At 35.1% G+C, this 13,507-nt stretch overlaps 1 protein-coding gene across 49 annotated transcripts in view; it reads left to right on the forward strand.

The window, feature by feature from the left end:
* RIMS2 (regulating synaptic membrane exocytosis 2) overlaps positions 1-13,507 on the forward strand; it is a 469,796-nt gene that overhangs the window by 281,950 nt on the left and 174,339 nt on the right. For 26 of the 49 annotated variants that reach the window (XM_065054187.1, XM_065054205.1, XM_065054195.1 and 23 more), the window contains one exon: positions 7,888-7,956. In XM_065054187.1, coding sequence (XP_064910259.1) covers positions 7,888-7,956 — 69 coding nt within the window. Of the gene's footprint in view, positions 1-2,618; positions 2,646-7,887; positions 7,957-13,507 lie in introns of all 49 variants that reach the window. The other 23 variants (XM_065054186.1, XM_065054172.1, XM_065054173.1 and 20 more) reach the window with 1 other exon arrangement.

Consider the following 13,507-nt stretch of genomic DNA (forward strand, 5'->3'; position numbering starts at 1 on the left):
TACTGCAGAATCAGGATCTTGCTGTCTCAGCAATTTCCTTTTAGTTTATCGTGAATATGGTAAGTCAGTACAATAATTTTAAACCAATGTCACTGAAACTTACTTGAGGGAATTATGATAATGCTGTTCACTAGTAGGTAAGTGAGTTATACTTAAAGGAAACATGCATCAGTGACTTTTTTCAGATTATAATATGGAGCATTTTATGGTCAGTGGCACAGACTATGAATGATTAATATATTGTGAGACTTTTATCCTAGAGAGCAAGAACAGCACTTATTTTTCTCTTTCATCCTTAATTTTTCTCTTTCTTATATGGAGCACAGGCTTTGGGCATGTTATCTTTGTTTGCATACATTGATGTTTTGTTCATAGAATATGGATATATATACACCAGTATTTATTATACGTCTATGATTTATTTATTGTATTTATTGTACATCTATGATTTATTAAATACTTTAATTAAAAGGTATTTAACATGATACAGGGGTGTCTCAAAAAGGCCTTAAACTATGAAAATACTTTTATTGTTCCTAATAAAAGAAAATTATTTGAGATATTAATTCTGTGCTGTTTGAAAATTTTAAAATAAACTTTATTAAATTGTAGCTAAACTACAGAAATACTTAAAATTCTGTTGTGAAGCAGTTGAAGGGAATTTGATTATTTATAATGCTGTTGCTATGGTGACTTCATAGAATCATGTTATTAAACTACTCTTTGTCATGTAATGATGACAGAAAAGCAAGGTCCTTAGAAATAACTCATTGGATAGGGTAAAGTAACTTTTCTGGCAGTCAATAAATAGCAAGTCAGGTGACCTTTAAGAATATTCTAAAAGATATAGGTCCGTACAATAGCTTACTTTCTGGCTAAAGGTAGTGTGTATTTATTTATTTAAATTGTTGAATCATAATAAACTATCATGTAAGAGTGTGATGGTTCTGATAAAGTTTTCAGATGGGTTTAATACTATTCTTACATTTTCTTTCTGTTTTGCAACCATACAGAAACAAACATGGCCTCCTTAGTTGTCACTCCCATTATAATCTCAGTATTTTTATATTCTTGTGCTTTAACAAGAACCCCTACCATTTTACAGATCTTTCCAGAAATTAAATTAAGAAAGTCCTTAATTTTTAATAATATAATTAATTTCTAGACTGTTTTAATTTATTTATTTATGGTACTCTTAAGCCTTTGGTGACTTTCTGATGATGGAGTAAACTAGAAAAATTCCCTATAGTCAATTTTTTGTAATTTTGTAGCCAAAGAGGGATCAGTTTTTAATGAAATTCATAACTGGAAGACATTAGTACCAGAGAATACAAGTATTAGAGAAGTTACGCACTAAAGCTCACATCTAAAAGGTTGCAAATGATGCTGAACCTCCTGTCCCCACCCACGGCCTTTATTCGCTTTGTAATTATATAGCTTAACAGAATTCTAGAACTGGACCCTAAAAGTGAATTATGTTTATCAAGAAACCCAATTTGAAAATATAGAGGGTTAGAAATTGTAAGTAGTAGATGGTTTAGTGATATGGTCTACATATTAAAATACTTAGTAACTGGATGTCAGAAAAAGTGTGACCTGCCAGAAGGGAACTATTCATCCAATGAATTCTTAACAGCACTAGTTGGCAAGTAATCAAAATTTTTGTTTTTCCTTTGACACTGTCATATCTTGTTATCTGAAGTGCATCATTTACTCATGGACTGTCACTCTTTAATATTGAAGTTGATGTCTGTGAGCTGTTCAGCTATAAGGAATAAAAACATTCATAATGTCTTATTAATGGTAGGATAGTATTAATGTTATCCTGACTTCCTGGCTTCTTCGTATTACTTTATGGAAGTCACATTTACAAAATCTGCAAATGCAAAGTAACATTTCACATTTTCATAGTTGTCCAAAAGTTTGCCTACTGTTATATTGTCAAGTTAAAAAAAAAATTGTATGGTTTTATGGAAAGCTAAAACACATAAACCAGGCAGACTTAAGGAATGCAAATGATAAAACAGATATTGCAAGTATTTAATTATTGTGCTCACATCAGGACTCTTAAATTCTCTGGTAATGATATGTAGATAAGGTATTCATATATGTACATATTTACCTAATCAGTCAGGACCTAACTGGAGACAGAAGATCGACTGGAACATCACTTCTGAGTCTGTTAAATTTAAAGCAGGATTCCTCTCTGCATTTCAGGAACATTCTGCTAAAAACTTCCTGCCAGCAGCAGTGCGCAGTAACTTTAAGAGTAGCTGCCCATATTGTGTGCTTAGTTGAATATACATTTTGCAAGCTAAACGCTTGCTTGTAGTAAATGTGCAGTTGTATTTCAGAATTGGAAATGGCTGTAATAGCTCTACTAGTCCTCTGTGACTACTAAATATAAAAGTTGATCCAGAAGTGACTGGAATTTTTGTGGTTTAATTTCTCCTAGCTGCTTCAGTTTTATTGTTTTGAATGAATGTGGCCTACAATTACAAATTCTTCAGTCTCCAGAAGCAATTTCAATGAAGTTTAAGGTTCTAACCACCCCTGTTACATGTATTGATTCATCTATTTTTCCCTGACACTACTTCATTTCAATATTTGTTTTCCAGACAGAGGCTTATATTCATATGATTCAGGTAAATTTTCAGCATGCCAGGAATGCTTAGTGCTTCCATATACATGCGGAATTTAATTCAATATTTTATTGGTGTGCTTTTGCTATGTATTGTGCAGTGCTAAATTGCTTAAATGTTCCTTGGCTTTTTTTGTCTGCTTTTCAGTCATAGGTCTTTTGTTGGCTTTCGTTCTCTGTTCTCAACATCTCAGTATTGATATTGGAGCAGTATTATAACACTATACTTGCTTTGCCTGCCTTTTTTTTAGGTAGAGGAGCTTTGGTAGGTAAACTGTAGTGAGCTTTATTAACTATACTAGGAAAATGCAATTTGCTTAAGCTATGTTACAAGGAACATCGTTGTATTACAGCTTTTTGAGAAGCAGTGTAAGTATTTTTTAAATACAGAAATGGGGTAAGTGGCAAAATCAGTAGTTATACTGATACGTATTTTTACAGTTTCATATTGATTTAAATCCCCAGTTACAAATCCAGTTGCTATTTCTAAGCAGTTTGCGCTAATTAAATATAGATAAATTCATAATGCACAATTTTTACAAGCTTAAATTTTGTAGTGCATTTCATGAGGGACTTTTTGCAGTTCTTCCAGTTTTAATTATGGGGCTTCCTTCTTCCAGTTTTAATTATTGGTTTATCTAATTATCTTTCAGTTATGTTTAAAAAATGAAATGCATATTGTTAAGAAAATGGATTCAATACCATGGTGGAAAGAACCAAAACCACCACAGGATGTTTCTTGAGAGTACTACTAATAAAGCCCAGTTTTAATTTCATCTACCTTTAGTCTATCATATTTCTTCTATTCCATTCTCTCCTGAAATAATTTCACATTAATCTCATGTTTTATGATATCTTCACATAGGAAGCGACCATGTTTGCTGTGGTGACTATGGATTTGTGCACGTAGGGATTAGCCACAAATATTGGCTTGATAATGTTTCTTTTTCATTAAGGAGTTCTGATTTATATCTCTCTCTTCTATCCAGCAATAATTTTCAAAGATCTGTAGGAATTTAATTATATTTTGTATTTATAACCCTCTGTCAATGTAGATGAAATTGCTCAAAAACTTAAAAAACCCACTATTATGTGCAGGAGGATAAAGTGACAGATTGACATAGCGACAGTGGGACTGCATGATAAATTAGCTCACACTAAGAACCCTTGGGCATAGACTGGATGAATTTTAGAGAGCAAATTCTTAAGACAGTTGTTGTGAGACTGATTTTAGGGTTGCTTATGTGTCAGCTTTGAAGACAGAACAATTACTGGCAATACTGAGTTACTTTAAGTGGTTGTGAAGGCCTTCTGTGAGCTTCAGGGAAGGAGCTCATAAGCATGCTTCACTGCCCTTCGTTCCCCTAAGGAGCCCACAAAACCCTGTAAAAGATTCTTGCATTTAAGAGGCAGGATGCTCAGGAGCTTGGTCTACTTTCTTTTTTCTTTTTACTTTTTTTTTTTTACCCCCACAAGGAAAACAAAGAATTCCTGACCCATAAATCTGGCACTTCCTTCTGTATCTAAGCTGATTCATCCTAGTCAGTCCTGATAACTATATTGCTTGGTTGGTCATATAGGCTTTGGTAGAGTTTTGAACCTCACATGTTGGTCTTCTCTTGAGGCCCATATCAGAAATATCAATGGGCAATACATGAAGCACAGAAGGTGGAGCACAACGCTGTGCCAACTTCAGTTGTCATGGAGAAGTCAGAAGATCTTTCAGAACTCTCCACAGATTTAGGTTGCCTTGCAAGGAAATAATTGTGATTGTATATTTTCTCATTCAATTGGAAAAGTTCCAGTTATTTAGAACGATGTTATGGAGAGAAATATGATTCTGTAAAAATAGAATAGAATAGAATAGAATAGAATAGAATAGAATAGAATAGAGTAGAATAGAATAGAATAGAACAAAACAGAATATTTCAGTTGGAAAGGACCTACAACGATCATCTAGACCAATTGCCACTTCAGAGTTCACCAAAAGTTAAAGCATGTTATTAAGTGCATTGTCCAAATGCCTCCTAAACAGACAGGCAGGGGACATCCAAAGAAGATTCTCCAAAGATTTCTTCAGTGATTTCCATATTATTTTTATTCAGAAGTTGTTAGAGCCTTCCATGGCCACCAACACTGCAGCCCGTAAAAAGTTAACAGAAAAAAAAGTATTTGATTCATAAAATTGAATAAAACACCTCATTTTTTCCATTATTGCTAGCCATGAAGATGAAAAATGGAAAGATTTTTACACTAAGGAACTACCATATTTAAAATTCTTTTTCTACCTAATAGAAAGCAAAAATGCAAATAAGAAAATCAATAAAACAGTAAAAATTTAAATAGAAAGTACTTTTTAAATAGAAAGTGAAAATAATGAGTCTAATAGCTTTTAGGTTTTTCCCCAACCCTGCAATGAAATCTACAGTGCGAGTGCCATAAAGTTCCAGCGCTGCTGTGTACATGCTCTTGCAGAGCTGTCGTGTGGGGTGGGATGGTACCTTGTGCAGCTGAGGTAGGGAAGGAGTAGGAAGAAGTGGGAGGGAAGGAGAATGCTGAAGGTTATCAAGTCCTGATAGGGAGGTTCTCCACTGTCCCCAGTGTAAACTGTCCTTGAAAAACAGTTTTATTGATAGTTGAAGGTTATTAAACCAAAACCTGCTGAAATGAATGAGAATGTATCTTTTCATTTCACCAGGGTTGGGGTATGCTGAATTAAAGCTTTTTTTTAATGTGGTTTACACCAGCTAATTGTACAGCATGAGATCTATTTTGCCTTCAGTCTGTAACCGTAATAACCATTAATCCAAGTGGAAAGCATTCAAAAGTCAGTATTTACCATTTGTAACCACCCAGTTAGCAGACAAAATGGTAATAATATCCTTAAGAATGTTTCATTAATAAGCTATATTCCAATGCAATAGCAGTGAGACTTAATTAATCCCATTCCTCATGTCTAAAATCCATCAAATAAAAGTTAAATATATGCAAACCATCAGCACCAATGCATTTATTTGACACACCCGGTGTCCCAGGTGTTACATGCTTGAACTTTTTACTGAATTTTGCATGTTAGAATGGATTGTTGATCTCTAAATTAGTACCATGTTTTATAATGTATTTGTCAAACACTTTAAGATATCCATCACAATACTAAAGAACAGTTTCACTAGCAATAGTCCTTTGCAGTAATTTGTGAGAGGCTTCATTGTCACCTTTCCCAGATAAACTATGAATTGTTCATTCTATTTGATGATAAGTAGTTCAAATTATTTAGATAATGAAGTCGTATTCTGAAAAGACACAGCTAAGCTGGGACTGAAACTTAAATCTTCAAATTTTCGTTGTCAATAGGTTAGAAAGAAAGTTACCATCTGAAATTAATATATAGCAGATGAAATTACTCTTGCAAAAATGATAAGAAATATTAAACTAAGCTGCCAGCAATTATACTGGTATTTCCAATACTCTGTTCAATACATGATTTTGACCCGTGCACTTTATAGTATGTTCCATTTCTGAAGTTAATGGAAGACATTTAAAATAAATAAATAAATATAATCTGATTCCAGGCAGTATTTCTTGACATTATATATTTAGTTGACATGCTTTACTTCTGACTTCTCATAAAAACCACAGAACTAGAAAACATACAAACAAATGCAGCAGGAACAATCAGAAATATGGAATGGTTTGCATGTGCAAAGGAACTAAATGATATTTCAGCTCAAAAAAAGAGGCGGCTATGGGAGAATACAGAATGCTCATTCAAGTTTCTCAGAATACAAAAGCTTTGTATTGTCTGAAATAGCATAATAGAAATAAAACGGAGGGAAGACTATTTCACACAATGCAAAATTAAACTGCAGAACTTACTGGCAGTGTATTATAGAGGCCAAGGGAATACTCTGACTCAAAAAGAAATTATATGAATTTGTGGACAGTGGGGTGATTAGTGACTTACGGTAAACAGGATGGGTTGGGAGAAGCCTCAGTTGCCAGGACCCTTGCCTGCTGAAAGCTAGAAAGGTGCAACACAGAAAACTTTTTCCATACGGATCCTGTATGGACACTCTTTCTGCTAAAGAAGGACCTTCCATTATCCCTTGGTGGCTAGAGAGATGTTAGGCAGTCTGACAAATGACAGCAGTTCTTATGATTCAAATATTTTATAAAATTTCTGTCACAAAACCTCTTAGCATTTGTTCTCCCAATTTTCTTTTGGGAAAGGAGAGTAAGCATCCTCCCGTGCCAGTCATCTGGATAGAATATTAATCCTACTTTGTCCTGGCCTTCTTTAGCTTTACTCCTAGTTTTTACTGGTATTTTTGTGTGTGCATTTTTCAGAATAAATCATCCTGTGGTGAGAATAAAAAATCTTGCAAATGATTGAAGATTTGGTGACAATTAGATTAAATCTTCTACTGACCAGTTACCTATTTTTATGTGGCCAGAGGATTAGAACAGACACACTATCGTGCTGACAAACAGGAACTTTCACATCTAAAACAAGGAGATGAACAATTATGATTCATATGCCATTGGTTAATCCTAATGTCAGGAATCAAATGCCATTTAAAAGATGCCACAGAAGACAGAGGTAAAATTAGGCTAAACAAAAACTCACATATATATATATGTATATATATATATATATATACATATATATATGTCCTACGTCACCAACTAACCTCTAGCTGTTTTGACAGGTGTAGTCTCTTGGAGCATTTAATAGCTTGTTTCCTCTAAGGTATCACAGAGAGATTTGGTTTTTCAGGACACACTATATGTGTGAAGCTTCCTGTTCTCCTGCTAATGGCTACTAATAACCTAAAGAATATATTACATCCATTTAATATTATTGCTACAAGTTATTTTTCTGGTGTTCCAAGACTTTGTGGGAGGTTGGTGCCTTGGAAGATGAACAGTGTGATGTCAATAATTCACTCTGTATGGGATGAATACATATAGATATGAAGTATATGAAAATATTTCATAAAAGCAATGTTGTTGAGCTGTATTTCAGATTTTCATTGCATAGTACGTTAAACATTTAGATGAAAATTGATGGTACACCAAAACATTTGCAATAATATAAAATCAATAATTTCTGTTATGCACTTATATTAATGCTTCATTGTCTAGTATGAAGTCCTTATGTTTATCTAGATATTGTTGACTGAGAATAGTTTTAACTTACAGGAAGATAAATGATACATGTCTGATTTTATTTTTTTTCTTGGCAGGGTCCAAAAGAATCAGTGACAGTGAAGTCTCTGATTACGACTGTGATGATGGAATTGGTGTTGTTTCAGGTATTACTGTCTAAATTTACTCTTCTGTGTTCAGTAGAAATCTTTCTTATTTATAATTTATTATTATGAATTTTCCAATTATTTTCTGGTGAAAAATAAATGGAACCTGAGTGTGTATTTTTCCAACAGACACAAAGTGAGTATTATGGGTAATGTATATTTAACCACAAAAATTACCAACAGAGTGAAAAAATCAATATGTGTGTTTCCTTGTGTTTTTTTTTTTTTTTTTTTTTTTTTTATAAAATGATAAAACTAGCCCAAAAGTGTTGTGTTGTTTTGTTTTGTTTATCTGAAGATGTTTTTTGACAGACTTTTGGGTTTGATGTATTTTTTAAAGCTTCATAGTGGAATAACAGCAGCATTAAAGGTCTGAAACCTGAACATTTAAGGCAGGAGGCACCTTAACAGATAATCTGTTTTACTAAGAAGCATTGGAATTGGTAGTTTAACGAATATTCGAGATAAAAGTGATCATAGGAAACAGTATTTCTCTTCCTCTTGTAAGAGAAAAGATAATACTGTAATCATAGCTTAAAACAATAAAATCAGAGCATCATATACTTTTCCTGACTACAACAGAGAATATATTAGGCTGCAGCCATGCCACCTCTAAACCAGTTCCGATGGCTACTGGTACCAGCACACAGTTGGCTGCACTGCTCAGTGTATACTCTGTTATCCTACTGCTCTACTAAGCTTTTTAACCTGCTCAGAGTAGTCTGTGTTAGGCAGTTCCTGGTTCCCTTTGGTCAGGCTTACCTAAAGTGTACATATATAATAATTTGTGTACCTTACTCAGCAAAGGTGGAGCAGTATATGTTGCCTGGTCTATGCAGCAGCTGTTGAGACTGATCAGCTGGCTGGTGAAAACGTGTTCCTGCCACGCAGCCACCCATCAGCATATGTGCAGCTTTTACATCAGGTATAATACGTCACTGCTGCTGGCAGGATAGGGAAGGGTATATAGGAAATAGGAGACAAAGGAAATTTACTGCAGCTGGGCCTGGCGGTAGAGAGAAAAAAAGAAGATAAAATGGGCAATCCTGGATATTGCTAGATGGGGTGCACCCAAGTATTGATAAATCCAGTCATTTGGTGAGCTACCTAATAGCTTAAGTTTTCACAGTCCTGTCTTCAAAACTGTTACCAGTCTGAGCTCAGGTGCATTTCTGTGTTGTCTGTGTAGTCATCCTTGTATTCCCAGATATGTCACAGTTCTCTCTTAGGCTCTGCTTGCTTTTGCCCCTGCTATACTTCTATTGCCTTTCCATGGGTCTTGTGTTTGCTGGGAAAATGGAATAACAGATTTTTTTATTAACCAGCATGTAAATTTTATCAAGCATCCCTTTTTTAAACTAATATAAAGTTATACGCAGTTTGTGGTACAAACAAGGCAAGTTATATTCTTAGAAAGCTAGGGATTGGAAGGGACCTCAAAAGATCATCTAGTCCAATTTGTTAGCGTGTTGATTGACTGTGGTTCACTGTAGGTCTTTTACTAAAATACCTAGAAAACATATATTTTTAAGTGCAAGTTGTCCTTGTTTGTATTGGAACAAGAGAACTTTGCAGATATTCCGCAGTAAAACTTATTCCCTCCCAAAGGAAAATTTTTATATTCCCATTCCCCTGTTTGCTTTACTACAGTCAGAAGACAGGAAGGATATGCAACCGGTGTGGAGTACAGGAACCAGAGGGACAGTGGTGTGGAGAGTTTTTGAGCCGTATGCTGTGAACAAGCCAGGGCTTGGGGTGGCTGTGGTGCACTAGGACCACACGGAAGTAAACAGAAGCTGGTCTGCCCTCGACCCAGGCTGCAGGAGGGGCACTGCCATCGTCGCTGTGCGTGAATAGCATGTGGACAGTGCCCTGCAGCTAATCACCATCGTGGAGGGGGAAGAATGACTGCAAGTGTAACCAGTCGTAGCCTGTGCTTGCCGCATGGCCTTTCGGTATAGAGTATATAAGGGCTGGAAAAACGTGGTCTCGCGGACATTGATATTCAGTGTTGTTAAGAGTTCATTAAAGGGTATTGATGTTAAATTCATATTGAATTAGGCTCATTACTCTCGCCGGCCCGCCCGTCGTGCTCAAAGAGGTCCTGCCGGCAATTTTGCATTCTCCACATTGTCTCATGACACAGTGGTGCTCAGGAGTCCCTTGTTCCTACTTATTGTACTTTCAGTCTTAGGCTGGCATGAGGGCATGGTGGATCCCACTGGCTGGGCACACGACATGTACTGCCTCTGTGATTCAGGCACAGATAACTGTTTTATCCTGCTCACAAGCTAAAAAAGAGGAAACATAATGAAGATGATAACCCTTCTACTTCTGAATCTCTTCTTTTCAGACAGCTATAACATCTGATTCTCTAATGCAATATATGAAATGACCATATATTCTTCAGTGCTATTGAAGTACTTTTTTTTTTTTCTAGCAATATTATAAATTCTCTTGAAAATTCTCTTAAAAGAACTGATTTTCTTTACCTGTTTTCCGTTATCGCATTTTGTATTGTTCACGTGAAGACTGTAAAAATGGTCATTAAAATCTGCCCTATGTTAGCCAGCCTTTTCACAGGAAACAGATTGTTTAATCACTCTTTTTACAACTTGTAAATTCATTGTCTTTACAGTTCACTTCCCTTACCTGAGTTTTTGAAGTACCTTTAGTTCCTTTAGGATCTTTTAGCTTTTGGATTTCTGCTGACAATTCTACAGCTTAGTTGCATTTTAATTCAGACTGGCTGTGTGGGTGGAAAAGTTTGATGTTCTCTTGGTTTTGATATTTTTGATTTTTTTTTTTTTGTTTCTTTTTTTTTTTTGGTGCCGCTGTCACTATTTTTGCAAGTCTTTTGATTTATCCTTGTCTTATCATCCACATCGTGCTTGAAGTGTAATGTTTCAGCCGTTTGTCTCTCTTTGTTTTCTTTCTTTCTTACATCAGTTCTTTCATTTTTTATCTTCAGGTTTCATTGAACATGACACTTCACTTTGCTCTTTTTCCTTCTGCCATATAAATACTGTATCATATCAAGTATGTTTGCTAATACCTATCAGGTACTCACAGTGTTCCTTTTTATGAAGTTAATGCTTGTTCGAAGTATTTGATCTGACAACTAAACTCCAAAAACGTTTAAGAAGAGCAAGAATTTTCTTTTGGTTCTTCTTTAAATAGTGGGCTAGATGACCTTTAAAGGCCCCTTCCAACCCAAGTCATTCTATGAAATCCGTGGACCTTCCTTGATCTCATTATATATTTATTTGTAGTTCATTGAAAGATATATGCTGTCTGGCTTCATCACGTCCCTGATCGTAATTGAGATTTTCTCCACAATATCTTTTTACATAGCTTCTCTGGTATAGGTCCCATAAGGTCAGTTGACTTTGTCTTTGGATAAGCTGGTGATACATAGAAATTCAGCAGTGGAAGATCTTTCTTAATGTACATCTGTAAGCAAGATTGTGTTAGACCATATTTACTGAAACAGAGGGAACTCCGTAAACTACCATTTCTTGCATCATAATCAATTTTTACTAAATCTGCAGTTGCTGTTTTTCGCTGCTGTGTTATTTTTGATGCACTGATTTAATTTCCTGATTATAAGAGTCTTAAAGTGTGTCTATTTCCAATTCTATTCTTTCATGAATTTTTACAAAAAAGTTCAAACATCTTTTGGAAAAATTATCTGTAAAAGCTATCCCTTCTGGTGTCTTGCATCTTATCAGGCTTAGACAAACATAAAAACATCAGTCTTATTAATGAGAATGTTGTTTCTGTCAACTGGAAAAGCTTTATAAGAAAATAGTGATAAACCAATTGAAAAACTTTGTATTTTTTCTTGGGTGTACGTGTATTCTACACCAGCTGCTGTCAGAAGGGGTTATAACATATTTAAACAAGTAGGCAGAAGTGATTTTTGACAAGATTTTAAATGAGCTCTCTTCATATACAATATATAATACATGCATTTAATCTTGGGATCAAAAACACTAGAACAGAATCTCTACTATATATCATGTCTGCTGCATTCAGTCTTAACACAGGATAGCAGAAGAAGAGGCACTAGCAGTTCTTTTTTTGTCTTTAGGTGGCTTGTACCTAGCCTTCAAACCATTTAAAGCATTTGTTTGGCTGTCCTGAATGATAAACTTTGGCCCCCATAAAGTTGTCTGTGATTAGCAATTCTGTGTGGGTGCACATCAGCAACTTCACATGTCCCTTAGAATGCTCTTCCATGGCTATTGATAAAAGCAATACAGTATTTTTATATTGATTTTAGAAAAATTTAGGAGCACTTTTCAAAACACCATTTAAATTGTCATGATACTAAATACAATTCAATGAAAAGTGGGTTGGGTTTATTTTTTCTTTCTTTTGACAAAAGCTGAATGGGCATTACAGTTAATGAAGTTCAATGAATATGGACCGTAATTTCTAAGTAGTTATCTGACCAGGTACTTCCTCATAGGGAATGTTGAATCTGCTGTAACCTACTACGTACAAGTAACCTACCAACTCTGATATTATGAAGAAAAAGATACATGTATTGTCAAGACCATTTAATCATAAAAAGTCTCACCTATTGTAAGACTTCAATATTAAGGGAGATATTAATGCTTAAAATTCAGTTCTACACCAATATCTCACCTGCACTGCATTGTTTCATGAGATACTTGTAGTCTCAGATTTGTTCCAACAGATGAAGCCTGGAAGAATTTAAGGCAGTGAATTCTGCATAAACTACATTGCAAGTCTCTGTAGAGAAGAGCTTTTCCGAGTAAAAGAATACAGTCTCTAGCCTTGAGAAGAAAACCACTTATACTGAGTTTTTCTCATTATGCAAAAGATAGCAAGATGTTTCATGAGCAAAATAAGAATACAAATAAAATATTTATTCAGAGGATGGCTAGTGCCAAGAAGATTAGGAAAAAAAGTAACAACCAGTAAAGAAATGCTTACTGAACTTACAAAAATGATTCTGTTTTTGAAGAAGAATGAAAAGCAATTATTCATTTTTGCCTCACTTCTCAAAACACCCGAGGAGTCCTTTGTTAAAAAGAATTCTTTCACTGTCGTGTTGCAGCTTTCCCTGCAGAGGAAACAAAAGGCTCTCTCTCTACTTGCTGTTAATGTGATCTGAATTTTTATACCTGGGTCCTGTTGATGATTGCTGCTCAAAGCAGATATAGAACTCACAAATACTTTGGTTACAGCATGAAATCAACTGCCTGTTAAAAGACATCTTGCAGCATTTGTAGACAGAGTGGATGTATTCTACCCCAACTAAATTAAAGGATTGCATTGCAGATCACCAGCCAGCCCTAAATGGGACTCTGTAGTGCCCCAAAAGCCCAGTAACAACACACACAAACGCTTTATTCTATGCTGATGTCCATTCCTCTGCACTAATATCTCTTCTCTGTCGCTTCTTTCTTGAGTAAAAAATACCTTATTGTCTGTGTATCTTGAAAATTCCCCCAAAAATGACATGTGAAATTCAACCAGTGTTAAAATAGTCCTTATGCTGACCCCTTAGGTTAAACGG

The sequence above is a fragment of the Columba livia genome, chromosome 2 (genome assembly GCF_036013475.1).
Source record: "Columba livia isolate bColLiv1 breed racing homer chromosome 2, bColLiv1.pat.W.v2, whole genome shotgun sequence".
Classification (NCBI taxonomy): Eukaryota; Metazoa; Chordata; class Aves; order Columbiformes; family Columbidae; genus Columba; species Columba livia.